This window comes from Centropristis striata, chromosome 3, assembly GCF_030273125.1.
Source record: "Centropristis striata isolate RG_2023a ecotype Rhode Island chromosome 3, C.striata_1.0, whole genome shotgun sequence".
NCBI classification, from domain to species: Eukaryota; Metazoa; Chordata; class Actinopteri; order Perciformes; family Serranidae; genus Centropristis; species Centropristis striata.
In genome coordinates, this window is record NC_081519.1 from 16,432,621 (window position 1) to 16,445,177 (window position 12,557).

At 38.4% G+C, this 12,557-nt stretch overlaps 1 protein-coding gene across 3 annotated transcripts in view; it reads right to left on the minus strand.

Moving 5' to 3' along the window:
- The window catches only part of magi1b (membrane associated guanylate kinase, WW and PDZ domain containing 1b), a 173,304-nt gene that overhangs the window by 47,467 nt on the left and 113,280 nt on the right, over nucleotides 1–12,557 (minus strand). For all 3 annotated transcript variants that reach the window (XM_059328550.1, XM_059328549.1, XM_059328547.1), the window contains exons 4-7: nucleotides 10,121–10,363; nucleotides 5,058–5,283; nucleotides 3,796–3,878; nucleotides 2,120–2,155 (exon numbers count right to left, since the gene is read on the minus strand). In XM_059328550.1, the coding sequence (XP_059184533.1) occupies nucleotides 2,120–2,155; nucleotides 3,796–3,878; nucleotides 5,058–5,283; nucleotides 10,121–10,363 (588 nt within the window). The remainder of the gene's footprint in view (nucleotides 1–2,119; nucleotides 2,156–3,795; nucleotides 3,879–5,057; nucleotides 5,284–10,120; nucleotides 10,364–12,557) is intronic.

The window sequence follows — 12,557 nt, forward strand, 5'->3', positions numbered from 1 at the left end:
ATGGACTTTTCTGATCTGATGGGTATAACATGGCAGCTGTTTAAGATGCTAACAAGACGGAATCCCTGCAGATGGACGGTTCACCTTTACAGTGTCATCACCCTTTTTCATCTTCGGTATTTGTCATCCTTTTTAACAGCTGCTGGAAAATAAAGAGGCTAAATGCAGCGCGATATTTCTCTGTGGGTAAACACTTTCTTGTGACATTTAGTCATTTCATTCAGAGTTAATATGAAAAATATTGAATAATGTAGCTTTAGTAGATGATCAAAAAAACAAAGCTTGATTCCAGTACTTACTAAAGAGGGTTCCACGATAAGTCCCTGAACCTGGGGTTAATGAAAACCTTTTTAACTCCAATATTACAAAACTGAAAGTTGTTATGAATAAAGTTAATCCTTGAGCATCAAAAGGGACAATTTTGTTTTTTTAAATTTTCAATCATTTTGGCATTTTGGTTCATGTATATGCAGGATTCTTACAGCTTTTTAAAGAAGCTGATTCAAGCACTTTTCAAGCACTTCAAGGTACCTTCACCAAAAACGTCCATACTCTCCAGGCCTTTATTGTCACAACAAAATTGTTTCTACTAATTGCGAAAAACTGTGAGAGAAAAAAAGCAGATGGTTGGTTGTGAATGCCCTTTTCTTTTTGCTGCTCGTGTTTGTCAATCTAGCTCCAGTCATTCATTTCAAATCTTAAAATACTATTTGTTACATGCATATATCAAATTCAAGGATATTCTGAATCTTGAAAACCATTAGCGGTTAAAATCAAGGCAAAAATATGACAAAAAATTTGGCAAGGGTCTGAGTTTTTCTTCAGAATTTTTGAAGCTCCTATTATAAGCCTATAATAAACTGTGTAGTCAAAATGCAGACATTCAGACCAAACCACATTTTTAAAACCATCACAATTACAGCATAACATAAGACTCTCAATCTAGAGTAAATCGTAAATTTGACCATTTTCTCATGTTTGCCCTATGGGGCAAATGCACACTACTATCCCAGCTTCCACTACTGCTATTGCTGCTGTATTATGGAGGAGCACTGCAGTGAATGATGCACTGCATCCAAACCGATGTTGCTGGCAATCACTGACATATCCCAGACTGTGCATAAAATAAAACATATAAATCCCACTTCCATTTAACATTTAGATAAAGATTCAACTTTTGTGTTTTCATAGAAAAAAACTACTTTAGCAATATATGGTTCTTACAAACAGGAATTTGGTCTAAATTCCAAGGATGGATGAAGGACTGATCATGAAAGATTTAACTCTTTATCATCTGGCATTTTTGTCCTCTAAGAAGTGCAACTTTTTTTTAAATGAGACACAAGGCTTAAGAGAAGTTTCATTCTTTCACTTGTCAACGACAAATTTTACAAATAGACAAGAGAATAATGTATTTATCATTTCCGTCCCTGCATTCTGATGTACTATCAGGTCATGTCAAAACATGTTCATCATAAAGGGCCACTACACTCATTGATCAGATAGCTCCCCTAATGGAATGACATCATTCATTACCCGTGCATAACGGTGCAGGGCCAGTCTCCAGACACCATTTATCCTGCACAAGTGGACGCGCTGCTGTGTCTGATAGGGTAGTTAGTGTGCTGATGGGCATCGGGGAAAAAAAGACCTGTTGTCGTCTGTCTCAGACACACACCCATTAGGAAATCATCATTATGACAATCTTCCTCGGATCAGCCCGCGTTTCTTATGTGTGAAATGATGGTGTGAGTGTGTGGCATGATGCACAAGCTGACACAGTGCGTGTTTGGTGAAAATCAAAGGTACATAGTGAGAATAGGCTAGGTAAAGGTCAAATCTCTGTCAGCGTGGCATAATGTGTAATTTCTACATGATTATTGTCACTGTCATCTCTTAACAGCTGTCATACCGCTCTGTTTGGGACTCACTGGTGGTACTGGTGTGCATGCCATTATGTAGGCGTGCACCATTATCTTCAGTTTCTCATTTTCTAGATGTAGCTGAAACTTTTACAATAATGAATCAGACCAGTGCAAACTCAAGGTAACACTGGTGGTGAGATGGTGAATGTAGGGTGATTCATTTCTTTGGTGTAAAATATGAGAGAATGTCCTACCGAGGTCATTGTCCAGCTCCTCTGTGTGTACCCCTTCTGCTCAGCGGGATGGACAGAACAGCAGCACAGGGTCGGTGTGAAAAGGAGAGAAAAGGGGGGCAGAGAGGAGAAAAGGTGCACATCTGTGAGTCAGTCACTACGTCAGATTTAATCAAAGCCAGAGCATTCAAAAAATCACAAAGCATGTTTTCCCCGAATGACTGCATCTGTGTGTGTGGTTTGGTGCTGCAGAGGTGAGGCAGAATTTTAACTTTAATAATCCAAAAAAGTACACGACAACTGTTAACACATTTTATTTTGTGCATAGTAATGCATCATACAGATTGACAAAAATGGAACACTTTTCTCTCTGTATTTGTCTGCACAAATTTGTGTTTAATATTCTGTGTTAAGCATCTTTGAGCAGACACGACGCCTCAGTGCAGATCAGCGAGGGCGTTGCTTATTTGAGCTGCATGATGTAAATGATGCAGTCATCTCCTTGAAGCTGTGGGGCATCATGCTCTGACAAACAGCTAAAAGAAGGACCATAGCAGAGCAGTGCCACCCATGACTGCTCACCATTTTCTGTGACCCAACACTGACATCTAAAGGCTGCTGGGGGAACCACTACTCCTGTATAAACATCTGGGACTTTCACAACAACACAGCATTGTAAAATAAGAAGGTGTTTGGGTTGGAAACTAGAATCTGATTACAGGGCTAGTTGATTGGACACAGGTGTGAAAAGGATCTAATACAAGAGTATGTTCTAGTTTTGTTTAACTATTAGAGACCCACTAAGACCCATTTTTGTCATTTAAGGGGGGCAAGAGATCTTTAGGGGTAGATAACAGGTCAACAGTAGATGTGACATAGAAGATGGTTAATTAGAAGCTGAAGAATAATTTGAGATGCAGATCGGCACTGTGTGTCAAGATGTTGTAGTCATACATCTGATAAATAAAAAATCTGATAAAAAACTTTATCTACAGTGTATGTGTAAGACATAATGAAGTATATGATGGTCATTCCCATGCTCAATTATGTTTTGTGAGATGTTGTAATGTTGCAATTTTTAGATTGATACTATTTGGTACACAGATATCGTGCACAATTTCTTGAGAATTGATAAAATGTTCACAATCACTCCAAAATACCACATCACACACCAAGATCTTGAGGAACAGAGTAGAAAAATCCATACGAAATAAGAACTCTCAGGCTATTAGATGGTAAGCACTTTTTTGGAGATGGTTAAGAAGCCCCCTTATTGTCAATAAACTAGGAAAGCTACACATCCTCTGAATTACCTCTGGGTCTCTAGTTTGTGGTTATACATTTTCATGAAGCTGTGATTATCCTAGAGGACACAACATTTCATTTTATACAGTGAGGTCAAGTTTCATGTCAACTAAACATAACATGGTTGGTACCAATGGATCCTTAGGTTATCTAGTTTAACATGATACTACTCTTCAGTCTAGCTAAAAATGAGCCTGCTGTAGCTTCTGAAAGATAGTAATCACGGCTAAAGGCCGTATGTGTCCTAGAAAAGTTTGAGAGTTCAATAATAAAAGGACAGTATGGAAGAAACCCATATTTTTACACTTGAAAATAAACAAAATAGAAATAAGTGTAAAAGTCAAGATTCAACACATAACCTCGTAGGTAATCGTGATCAAACATGAACGTACCATCGTCTTCACATTCTTCCAGGGGTTTCTGAGGCTTGTCCAGGCACCGAGGGTCTATCCAGGAGGTGGTCTTTGTATTGTGGCTACACAGAAAATACACACAAATAAAAAACAATTACCCAGAAGTAATGGAAAAAGTTCCTCACATCTGTTGTGAAGCAAGAAACATTAAATCTTTAATGATATTCAAAAGAAAATAAACGCCTCCATAATAATTCTGTTCACAAAATAGCAGCCCAAAGAAAATACAAAAGAACTCTAGTATGAGAAAAGTAGAAGCTATTCCACCATTTACTTTAATAACAGACTGCAGCTTTGGATGGACAGAAGCTGCAGTCCGTTATTAAAGTCTGTCTGTCTGTAAAGCACAGAATTAGTCTTTTAGAAATCACTGAACCTGCACTATTCTTAAGAGTCTTTATAAATGGACAACTGAATCGCACAAGGTCACAGACATAGCTCATTATAGTCAGTATTTTAAATCTATTGGGATCTAGCACTAATGAGTAACAGTGAGCAAAATGGCACAGTTATAAAATGTGACCAGCTCACCATAGTTTCTACTATTTCCCCAATCATGCAGATTTTATTTGCCATATTGTTATTCAAATTTGCCTTAAAGTAAAGTGGCACCATGCCGAAGAAATCATCTTGCTCCAATGTGGGACTTTCCTCTCTTTTAAAATTCCACACTCAAGCTTCAGTTAGTGTCCACAGACTAGTTCTTTTAACAGACTGGTCTAAAGAGCTGGATCTGTGGTTGGAGCCAGGTTGGACACACTGGAGGAGGTGGTGGAGAGATGCACTGTCAAGATGTTCGAGGCCATCCTGAAATACCTGGATCATCCGCTACACAAAACCTTTATGGACCAAAAAAACAGCAGTGGACGGCTCCTCTCTCTCCGTTGCAGGACGGAGAGAGACAAAAGATCCTTCACTCCTACAGCCATCAGGCTGTCTCATTCTAACAGAGCTAATAGACTAACTGAATAAAGTAATTTGGAATTTTTTATTTAACAAACAGGGATCCACAGCTACAAACTGTAATCATAATGTCCAATTACAAACTGCAACTTCGTACTAGGGTCAGATCAAGGTTGCACCACATTCACACTGGAAAAAAAGAAGTTTATTTGGGATCAGACCAAGAAGTGCTAAAAAGTGCTGGTGTGAAAACATCCTTGGTCCAGCTACAGCAGCGTTACCCAAGAAGTGAACTCTGACATGCAACATTACTAGTGTAAATCCATCGAGCTACTTACTCTATAAAGTAGACCTCTCCGTTCTCGGTGTACGCCATCTCCCAGTTGTCAGGCAGAGGACCCAAAGGATCCTCCGGGGGAGGATGGCTCAGGTGAGAGTGTGACTGCTGAGTGCTCTCCGTGGTGGCCGATGGTGAGGGGGATCTCCCAACGTAGGGCGGGTCACTCTTTTGGGGGGCGAAGGGGCGCACTGAGTGATGAATCTCGTCAAATTCACTAGAGTCTCCTAGAGGAAACAAGGCAAACAAGGCTCTGTGTATTAACATGTTAAAGGTTAAAGAAAGAAACACTTTCAGGAAGATAAAGTAGCAGTGGAAACAACTCGGGTGTCACTAGAGGAGCCTCAAAGCCACAAATGTCAACTAAAAATGGAAACAATTGCTTCGACTCCTTCAATGACTCCCTGGATGAGAAGAGTTTAATCCTGAGGAGCATGATGCCACGAGATACAGCACAGTCAGGTTGCTAACATGACAGATTGTAACTTTGAAGAAAAACATTTTTAAGAAGAAGGAAAAAATTGGAAGGGGAAATGTGCCAAGAATTACAATCTTGCTGTCATTGTTAGGGTTGTAGATTTGTGGGAACATTCATAGTGGGAATGCAGATAATGCAGATAGAATCTCATCTCTTAATTATCATAAGCAGACATAATCCATTTGTTTGCCAAATAAATCCAATAATATGTATGTGTTATGACATATATTGATTGGGATATATTGATTCAGTGATCAACAATCTAATGTCATCAATGTAAAGTGTAAATGTGTAAATGTGTATATGTGTGTATATATATATATATATATATATATATATATATATATATATATATACTGGTTAAAGTATCATAAAAATATCAATGTCAAGTTTTTTTCTATAGCACATTAAAACAAAATATAAAATATATGCACAGCAGAAATATATTAAAAACATACATGTAAGCATGCAGTCCTTTGGCTCAGACAGTACAGAAGTGTTTGGCTTCACATGTGAGGGGAGAACGCTGTGATTTTACTGATTTCCTGTTTAATGATTTGTACATGTGATGAAGTGCTATTGAAAGCAGTGAAGGTTACTATTCAATAAACTGGGCATACTTTTCACAAAAACATGATGCATGAAGACCTAGTATTTAATTGAATTTTACACTCAAATAAGATCACTATCTTAAGAAAAGCAAGTTTTATATGGAAATTCTGCTGAAAAACCTGAGCTTAACCTCACTCCCCAAGTCATTGTATTTTACAAGAGGTCCACATCAATCAAAAATCTCTTTTACTGGCAGTCCAAATTCTTCAAAGATTAGGGTAGCTCAAGAGTTTTTTAAAAAGCCTTATCTTGCCTCTGAAAGAAAGAGGACTTTTCAAAGATTTCACATGTAGTTTTTGCCTAAAATCACAGTCCCACTGCTGTGTTACACTTCTCACAGCCATAGAGACATTTCCCTCAATTAAAGACTGCTGAGTGGGCAGTTCACACCTAAAACCATGGCCTCTGAAGTTCTATCACCTAGTTTCCTGTTATCTCATTTTCACACTCACACTTGACTGGCACCCTCGGAGCTCACACAATCACAGACGGCAAATAAACAACTTTTGGTTCCACCTTCTTAAAAAACACATGGCAGGAACAGCTTTAGGGCTGAGTCAACCTCCTTACAATGCCTACTGACCTACTAACACACAAGAGCACATATCAGGAAATGAGCTAGTAATATAGTTTAAAATAATCTCCAACAAAGCCTTTTTTTTAACAGCAATGCTATCTACATTATGCTTCCAAACATTAGAAATGAATCAAATCAATTCTCCCTCAAATTCACAAACATTAGTTCTAATAATTTCATAAAGAATCCTTTCAAAAATGGAGGTTGCTCAGTCATCCACCCTCTGCTGCTTGCAGCCAGATGGCACTATTTTACATTTTACATTACATTGGGCGCATGGATACAGGCAGATGTAGTCGAACCCAGAGACCACTTACTCACCAATCAAAGAAGCTCTTGTGTTCTGCAGCCCCTCACCACACTCTCTCTCTCTCCCTCCTTTGTGCTCTTTCTCCTACTTCTTCATTTTCTGAGCTTAACCTCCTTCAGAAAACACAATCCTCCCTTGCTTCCACTCTCTGTCCAATCCTTTTTCAGACTTGCCCACTTTGCCCCTTCCCAGCCACTCCCTCTTTCTATTTAACATCCCGCTACCTTGTCTCCACTTGCATTCCCTCCCACTTTATCCATCCCAACTAAAAAATCTTGTTTTTCCCTCTACATCCAAACAGAGCTGCAGAAATCAGGATTGCACTCGAGTGTTTTACTCCAAAAAAAAAGAAGAAGCTTGTTCTCAGGCTGCTGTTGAAATCAGCTCTGCAAGCAACTGCCTGTGTACTCACTGAGCTCTGTTTGTTTTGAAGGTGTTCTGAAGGAGCATGTGAGTCATGATGTAAGTTCCCTGAAACAAGGAGTTAACTTACAGCTACACATTGGTGGAATCTAACTAAGTACATTTACTCAACTACTGTATTTAAGTAAAGTAGAAGTGCCTAAAAATTGCATTTCAGTATTTTCCACATATGTAACTCTATACTTTTTACTCCCTCACATTTAGCTGCCAGCTTTAGTTACTAGCTACTTTCCAGGTGAAGATTTAAGATGAAAAAAACATGATCAGTATCAAACCAATTTTTATAAATGAAACCATATGAAAGTATATTAGATAGTCAAATTGTGAACTACATTGATACAGTAAAATTATGCTTACATAAATGTATCAAAAATAAAAATCCAATAATATATTTAGAATATACAGTCATGGAAAAATAGCTCATAAGAGTTTAATTTAAGAGCTAAAATATCCGGCCATTTTCCATGGTTTTCTTGATTATGATTTAGGTTATTATCAAGAAAACCATGGAAAAAGGCTAGATATCAGCTCTTAAATGAAACTCCTGTGAGCCATTTGTGTTGTTATCATTATATTTGTCCAAACAAATGTACATGTAGTTGTACCAGGTATTAAACTGAACAATAAATTGAAGAAAACAATGGTCTAATATTTTTTTTCCATGACTGTATATAACAATGTTAGTGGGGCCATTGTGCATTACAAGTCATTTTAATACTTTAAGTAGATTTCAGTGCTGATACTTTTGTACTTTAACTTAAGTAAGTTTTGAATGCAGGACTTTTACTTTTAGTGGAATCATTCCGCAGTGTGGTATTACTAGTTTTATTAAAGTAAGACATCTGAATACTTCTTCCACCACCGCAGCTACAGCTAGCAAAGAAAGGTGACAATACACCAATAATAAGTGGCGTGCAGCTGCTTATATGACAGCTGTTAATTAGTTTAGGCAAAATTGTGAGAAAGTGAAAAAACCTGTGTGAAAATGTAGACAAGTGAAGATATCCAGACTGTTCACTATGCCAAATGTGGCACTTTATATTGGCTGTACGAAAAGATGGCAAATTTAATTTCGTTTGGAGTAGAGGACCAGCCTTGAGGCCTGTTCTGTCCTGATATTTTGTATCCAAATAGATGAAAATTGTGCCTGAATCCAGTGGAGATGGACTGCTGTTTATACCTGGCTTCAGAAAGTGTTTCAAATGTGCCTTGAGTGACCGCTTGTTATTGGATTTCACCTTCTTACTCGCAGTTTGAGGCTGCTTAACAGAAAAAAATGCACATCTGTGCTCAACCAACAGCCAGAGAAAAATAACTGTGCAGGCTGTTTAGCAGCACAGATTGAGTACACACTTCAAATCAACTGTATTTCAGGGGTGTAGCTTTCACATTGCATCTCACTGTTGCATTGTTTTCAGTGTCTCTCGTTTTGGGTGGGGTTGGTTGGTTTTATTATGGATTCCCCTATTCAATATCAGATTAATCAATTGTTCAGCTGATGTCAAAAATAGGGCTGAACGAAGGAAAATAGATGACTGGTTGCTCTGTGTATTAAACCACAGATCAAAAATGTGTCGGGTGATCTAGGAAAGCGGGGAAGAAAGTAGCATAAACAGGAAGGCACTCTAAAATTAAGGAAATTAAAGAAACAAATCTTTAGAATAGTAGCTGAATCATTAAAAAAGCCAACATGCTGACGGAAATGGTAGGGCTGAACGCTTTGGAAACAATATCTAATGGTTATCTATATTGAATCTATATTGCAATAGTGATATGATTCACAATATAGGAAGGACTGAGCATTTCTCCATAATTATTCTAATTTTTAAAAAATATTAAAATGATCACGGTGTAATTTCTTTCAAGGATCTGTACCAAACTCATTGCATGGTACAGATTTTTTCTCAAATCTATATAATACAATTTGTAGGCCGTGAAATCTCTGCAACACCACATAACCTCTTATAGAATGCTATTTCGACACATATTTTGCCCTTAACAAAGATATTGGATGGATATTGCACCAGTCAATATTGCAATTCTGACCAAATTCCAATGAATTGTTCAGCTCTGGGTCTAATAACAAGGACAAATGTCCATCACATGACAACTAATTCCTTGTCCTTTCTTACATACTATATGAAAACCTATAAGTATTTATGTAAAGGGGCAATTACCTGCAAAAAGGTTTGGAGACCTGAGAGGAATACATTAAAAAAAAAGGCAGAGATATTCTGACCTTAGTCCTAATCAAGACCCCAAAACACTGAAACCTACATTTCCCACAATGCAACTGGTCCTGTATATTGCACACATTAGACCCTTCTGACTGATTTGGCACCAAAATCAAGATTGAAAAGGTCTATTTTAATTTCATGTCAAAAATTCACTTTATCTGCGGCCATATGTTTGAATTGCTAAATCTAAAATCAGTGTCAGATTTAACAAACAAAAAAATCATATTGGCCAGGATCTACTGAGTAGTAATTATTACTTCAAAGTAATCTATCTGAAGTGAACTGTCTCAATTGTGCTCAGACACTGGTCACTGAGAAACCTGAAAAGACATGCATCTACCCCTCTGTCCTCTCCCTGTCCATCCACATACCATTGCATCTCCTCTGTCCTACCCTTGGTCCTCTGCCTCCCGTCCCCTGTACGTACCTGTAAAGCTACTGTTCATGTCAGGGAGGTCCTCGTCGTCCTCCTGCTGCTGCTCTCCAGGCACTATTCCAGCATTGTGCATGTCATTGTAGGACTTGGAGCGTCGGGGAGTGGAGTGCTGCGAGCCCGGCAGGCTACCGCTGAGCCCGTCTGGCAGTGGGGCATCACCGCCGCTACCGCTACTGCTAATCACTTTCCCACCGGGGGGCTGCACCGGTGGCTTGGGCGTCCCATAATAGTTACCTAGGCAACAAAAGAAAGAGGCAGGGATGGGGGGATTAAGAGAAGGAGGGTTAGAGAGGACAGGGTCAAAGGGTTGTGTGTAGGGTGTGTGCGTTTTAGGGGGTTTAGTAATAGCCTTTGTATGCAAATAGAGAGACTGGGTTTTGTCTGTGGGAAAATGTGAATCTATTAGGCAAAGCTAAAGTTTACAGCTTACCATAAACAAATGACTGTTTTACTCAAATTATGTTTTTCAAACAATATTGAATCGTTTTCCACCATTACAAATCTTATTCTTGGAGGTAAAGTTGTAGTTGTTAAAAAAACATCCTAGTAGTTTTCAGCCAAATTGTCCTTGAATACCAATAGCACATTTTAGCTAAACTGACAAAATACGCAGAACTGTTTTTCATCCAAAGTTAGACCAGGCAGACCTAAGGAGACTGTATCATCTGAAGACTAGCATGTACGCATGAGCATCCAAAGTATAAAAGCTATGTTCTGGTCCAGATGGAAACATTACAGTCAGAAGATAAATTGGCAAACTGAAACTTAAATAGGAAACAATCTTTTCTCAGAGCAGTGATTTTGGCATGTCATAGCAGGAAAAGCACAGGTGTAATTGATGATATTAATAATGTGTGCCATGAAAAAGCTTTATTGGCAGTTTTCAAAATACTTTTCCCCAAGTGATAAACAACTCAAAAAAGTTTGGATGCTGTGCAAAGTTTCTATTTACGAAAATAAAAGTTTGTCATTTTGAACAAAAAATATATTGTCTTTGTGGAGTTTTCACTTGAATTTGTCACATAGCATTAGCAAAAATAATTGCATTCTATTTTATTTAAATTTAAGACAGAGAAAATGGTATTATTGCATTCTTAGACCAAAACACGAGATAATTTAACTGTTGAGGACTGGTACACACAGGCTTGTCTACAGATGATTGATCGTCTAGAGATTACGGTTTCAGCTGGACTGAGATATTATAATAGTATACTATGTATCATTAGGGCCCTTTGACACATACTTTTTTGGTCTGGACTTTCAGTTTTATCCAAACCAAAATTACAGGTGTTGAACCTCCCCAGACCGAACAACTGAACCCTGGTCCCAAGAAAAGAAGTGGTCCTGGTCCAGATCAAACTGAGCCATACTCTGGTTTGTTTCCAGTGGTTCAGACTTTTCAACCAGGATGTTCTGGCAGGTTAGGTTATAAGAGTAGCATAGTGCCTTTAAGACAAGAAACTAGCAGTAAGTAGTAGTAAGTTGTCATGAGAGTAAATAAACATTGTAGGTTTCAGTTTGTCTTTAAATAAACACTGCAGCTCCTCGAGACCTACTGTAAGTAAAGAGAGAGGATGAGAGCGGTGCACACTACAGACTCTATTCAATGACAACAAGACATAGGAATGTCAGGTAAAGTCTGTAGTTTGCACAATTGCAACGTGGAACCAGAACTAACTGGATCATATGTACACAATGACATAACACTCTGTTTCCCTTTCAATCATCACATGTTACCGATTATACACGGCCATGCAGTCGCAAGCGAATACTGTCTTAAGATTCTGTAGAAAATATTTGAATTGTGAGCCAAGCTAGCTTGTGATTTCCTCCATACGGTCATCAGTAGAAGTGAGTAAGCTAGTCGCCAGTCAGAGGTCCATTGGCCTTGTTTGTTTCTCCTGGCTTGCCGTCAGAGGGAAATCCATTGTTATGGAACAGTGAATAGGCTAAGTGGACACAGCAGACACTTAATTAAACATTATCTGACTGAATGTGGGTGACACATGGCAGTGTTGTTGTTTACAGTCCATCCAGTGTGGCAGTAGTGTCTCTGGTTTATCAGTTGTGTTGTGTGCTCTATGTGCCTTTGAGGGGAGACGGTTTTTCAAAACTTTCACTTTCTCTTGCTTTTAAATTGACTTTCTTACATCTTTTTTTTAGCTTTCTCTTTATGTATGGCATGTGAGAGTAAATGCGTTATTTTAGATGCTACATTTTATCCAGCTGTGTGATAAACTGCATTTTCATCAGCGGCAACTTGTTTGATGAAGAATCATCATCACCATCCAAAAGTAGATAACCCACAAATGACGACTGTTCCCAGGTTTTGGCAGCACATACTCGTCGTTTGCATAGATATAAAGGAGAACACCTCGGATAATAGATGAGCTGGGATTACAGTCATGTTGCAATGCAAATTCCAAAA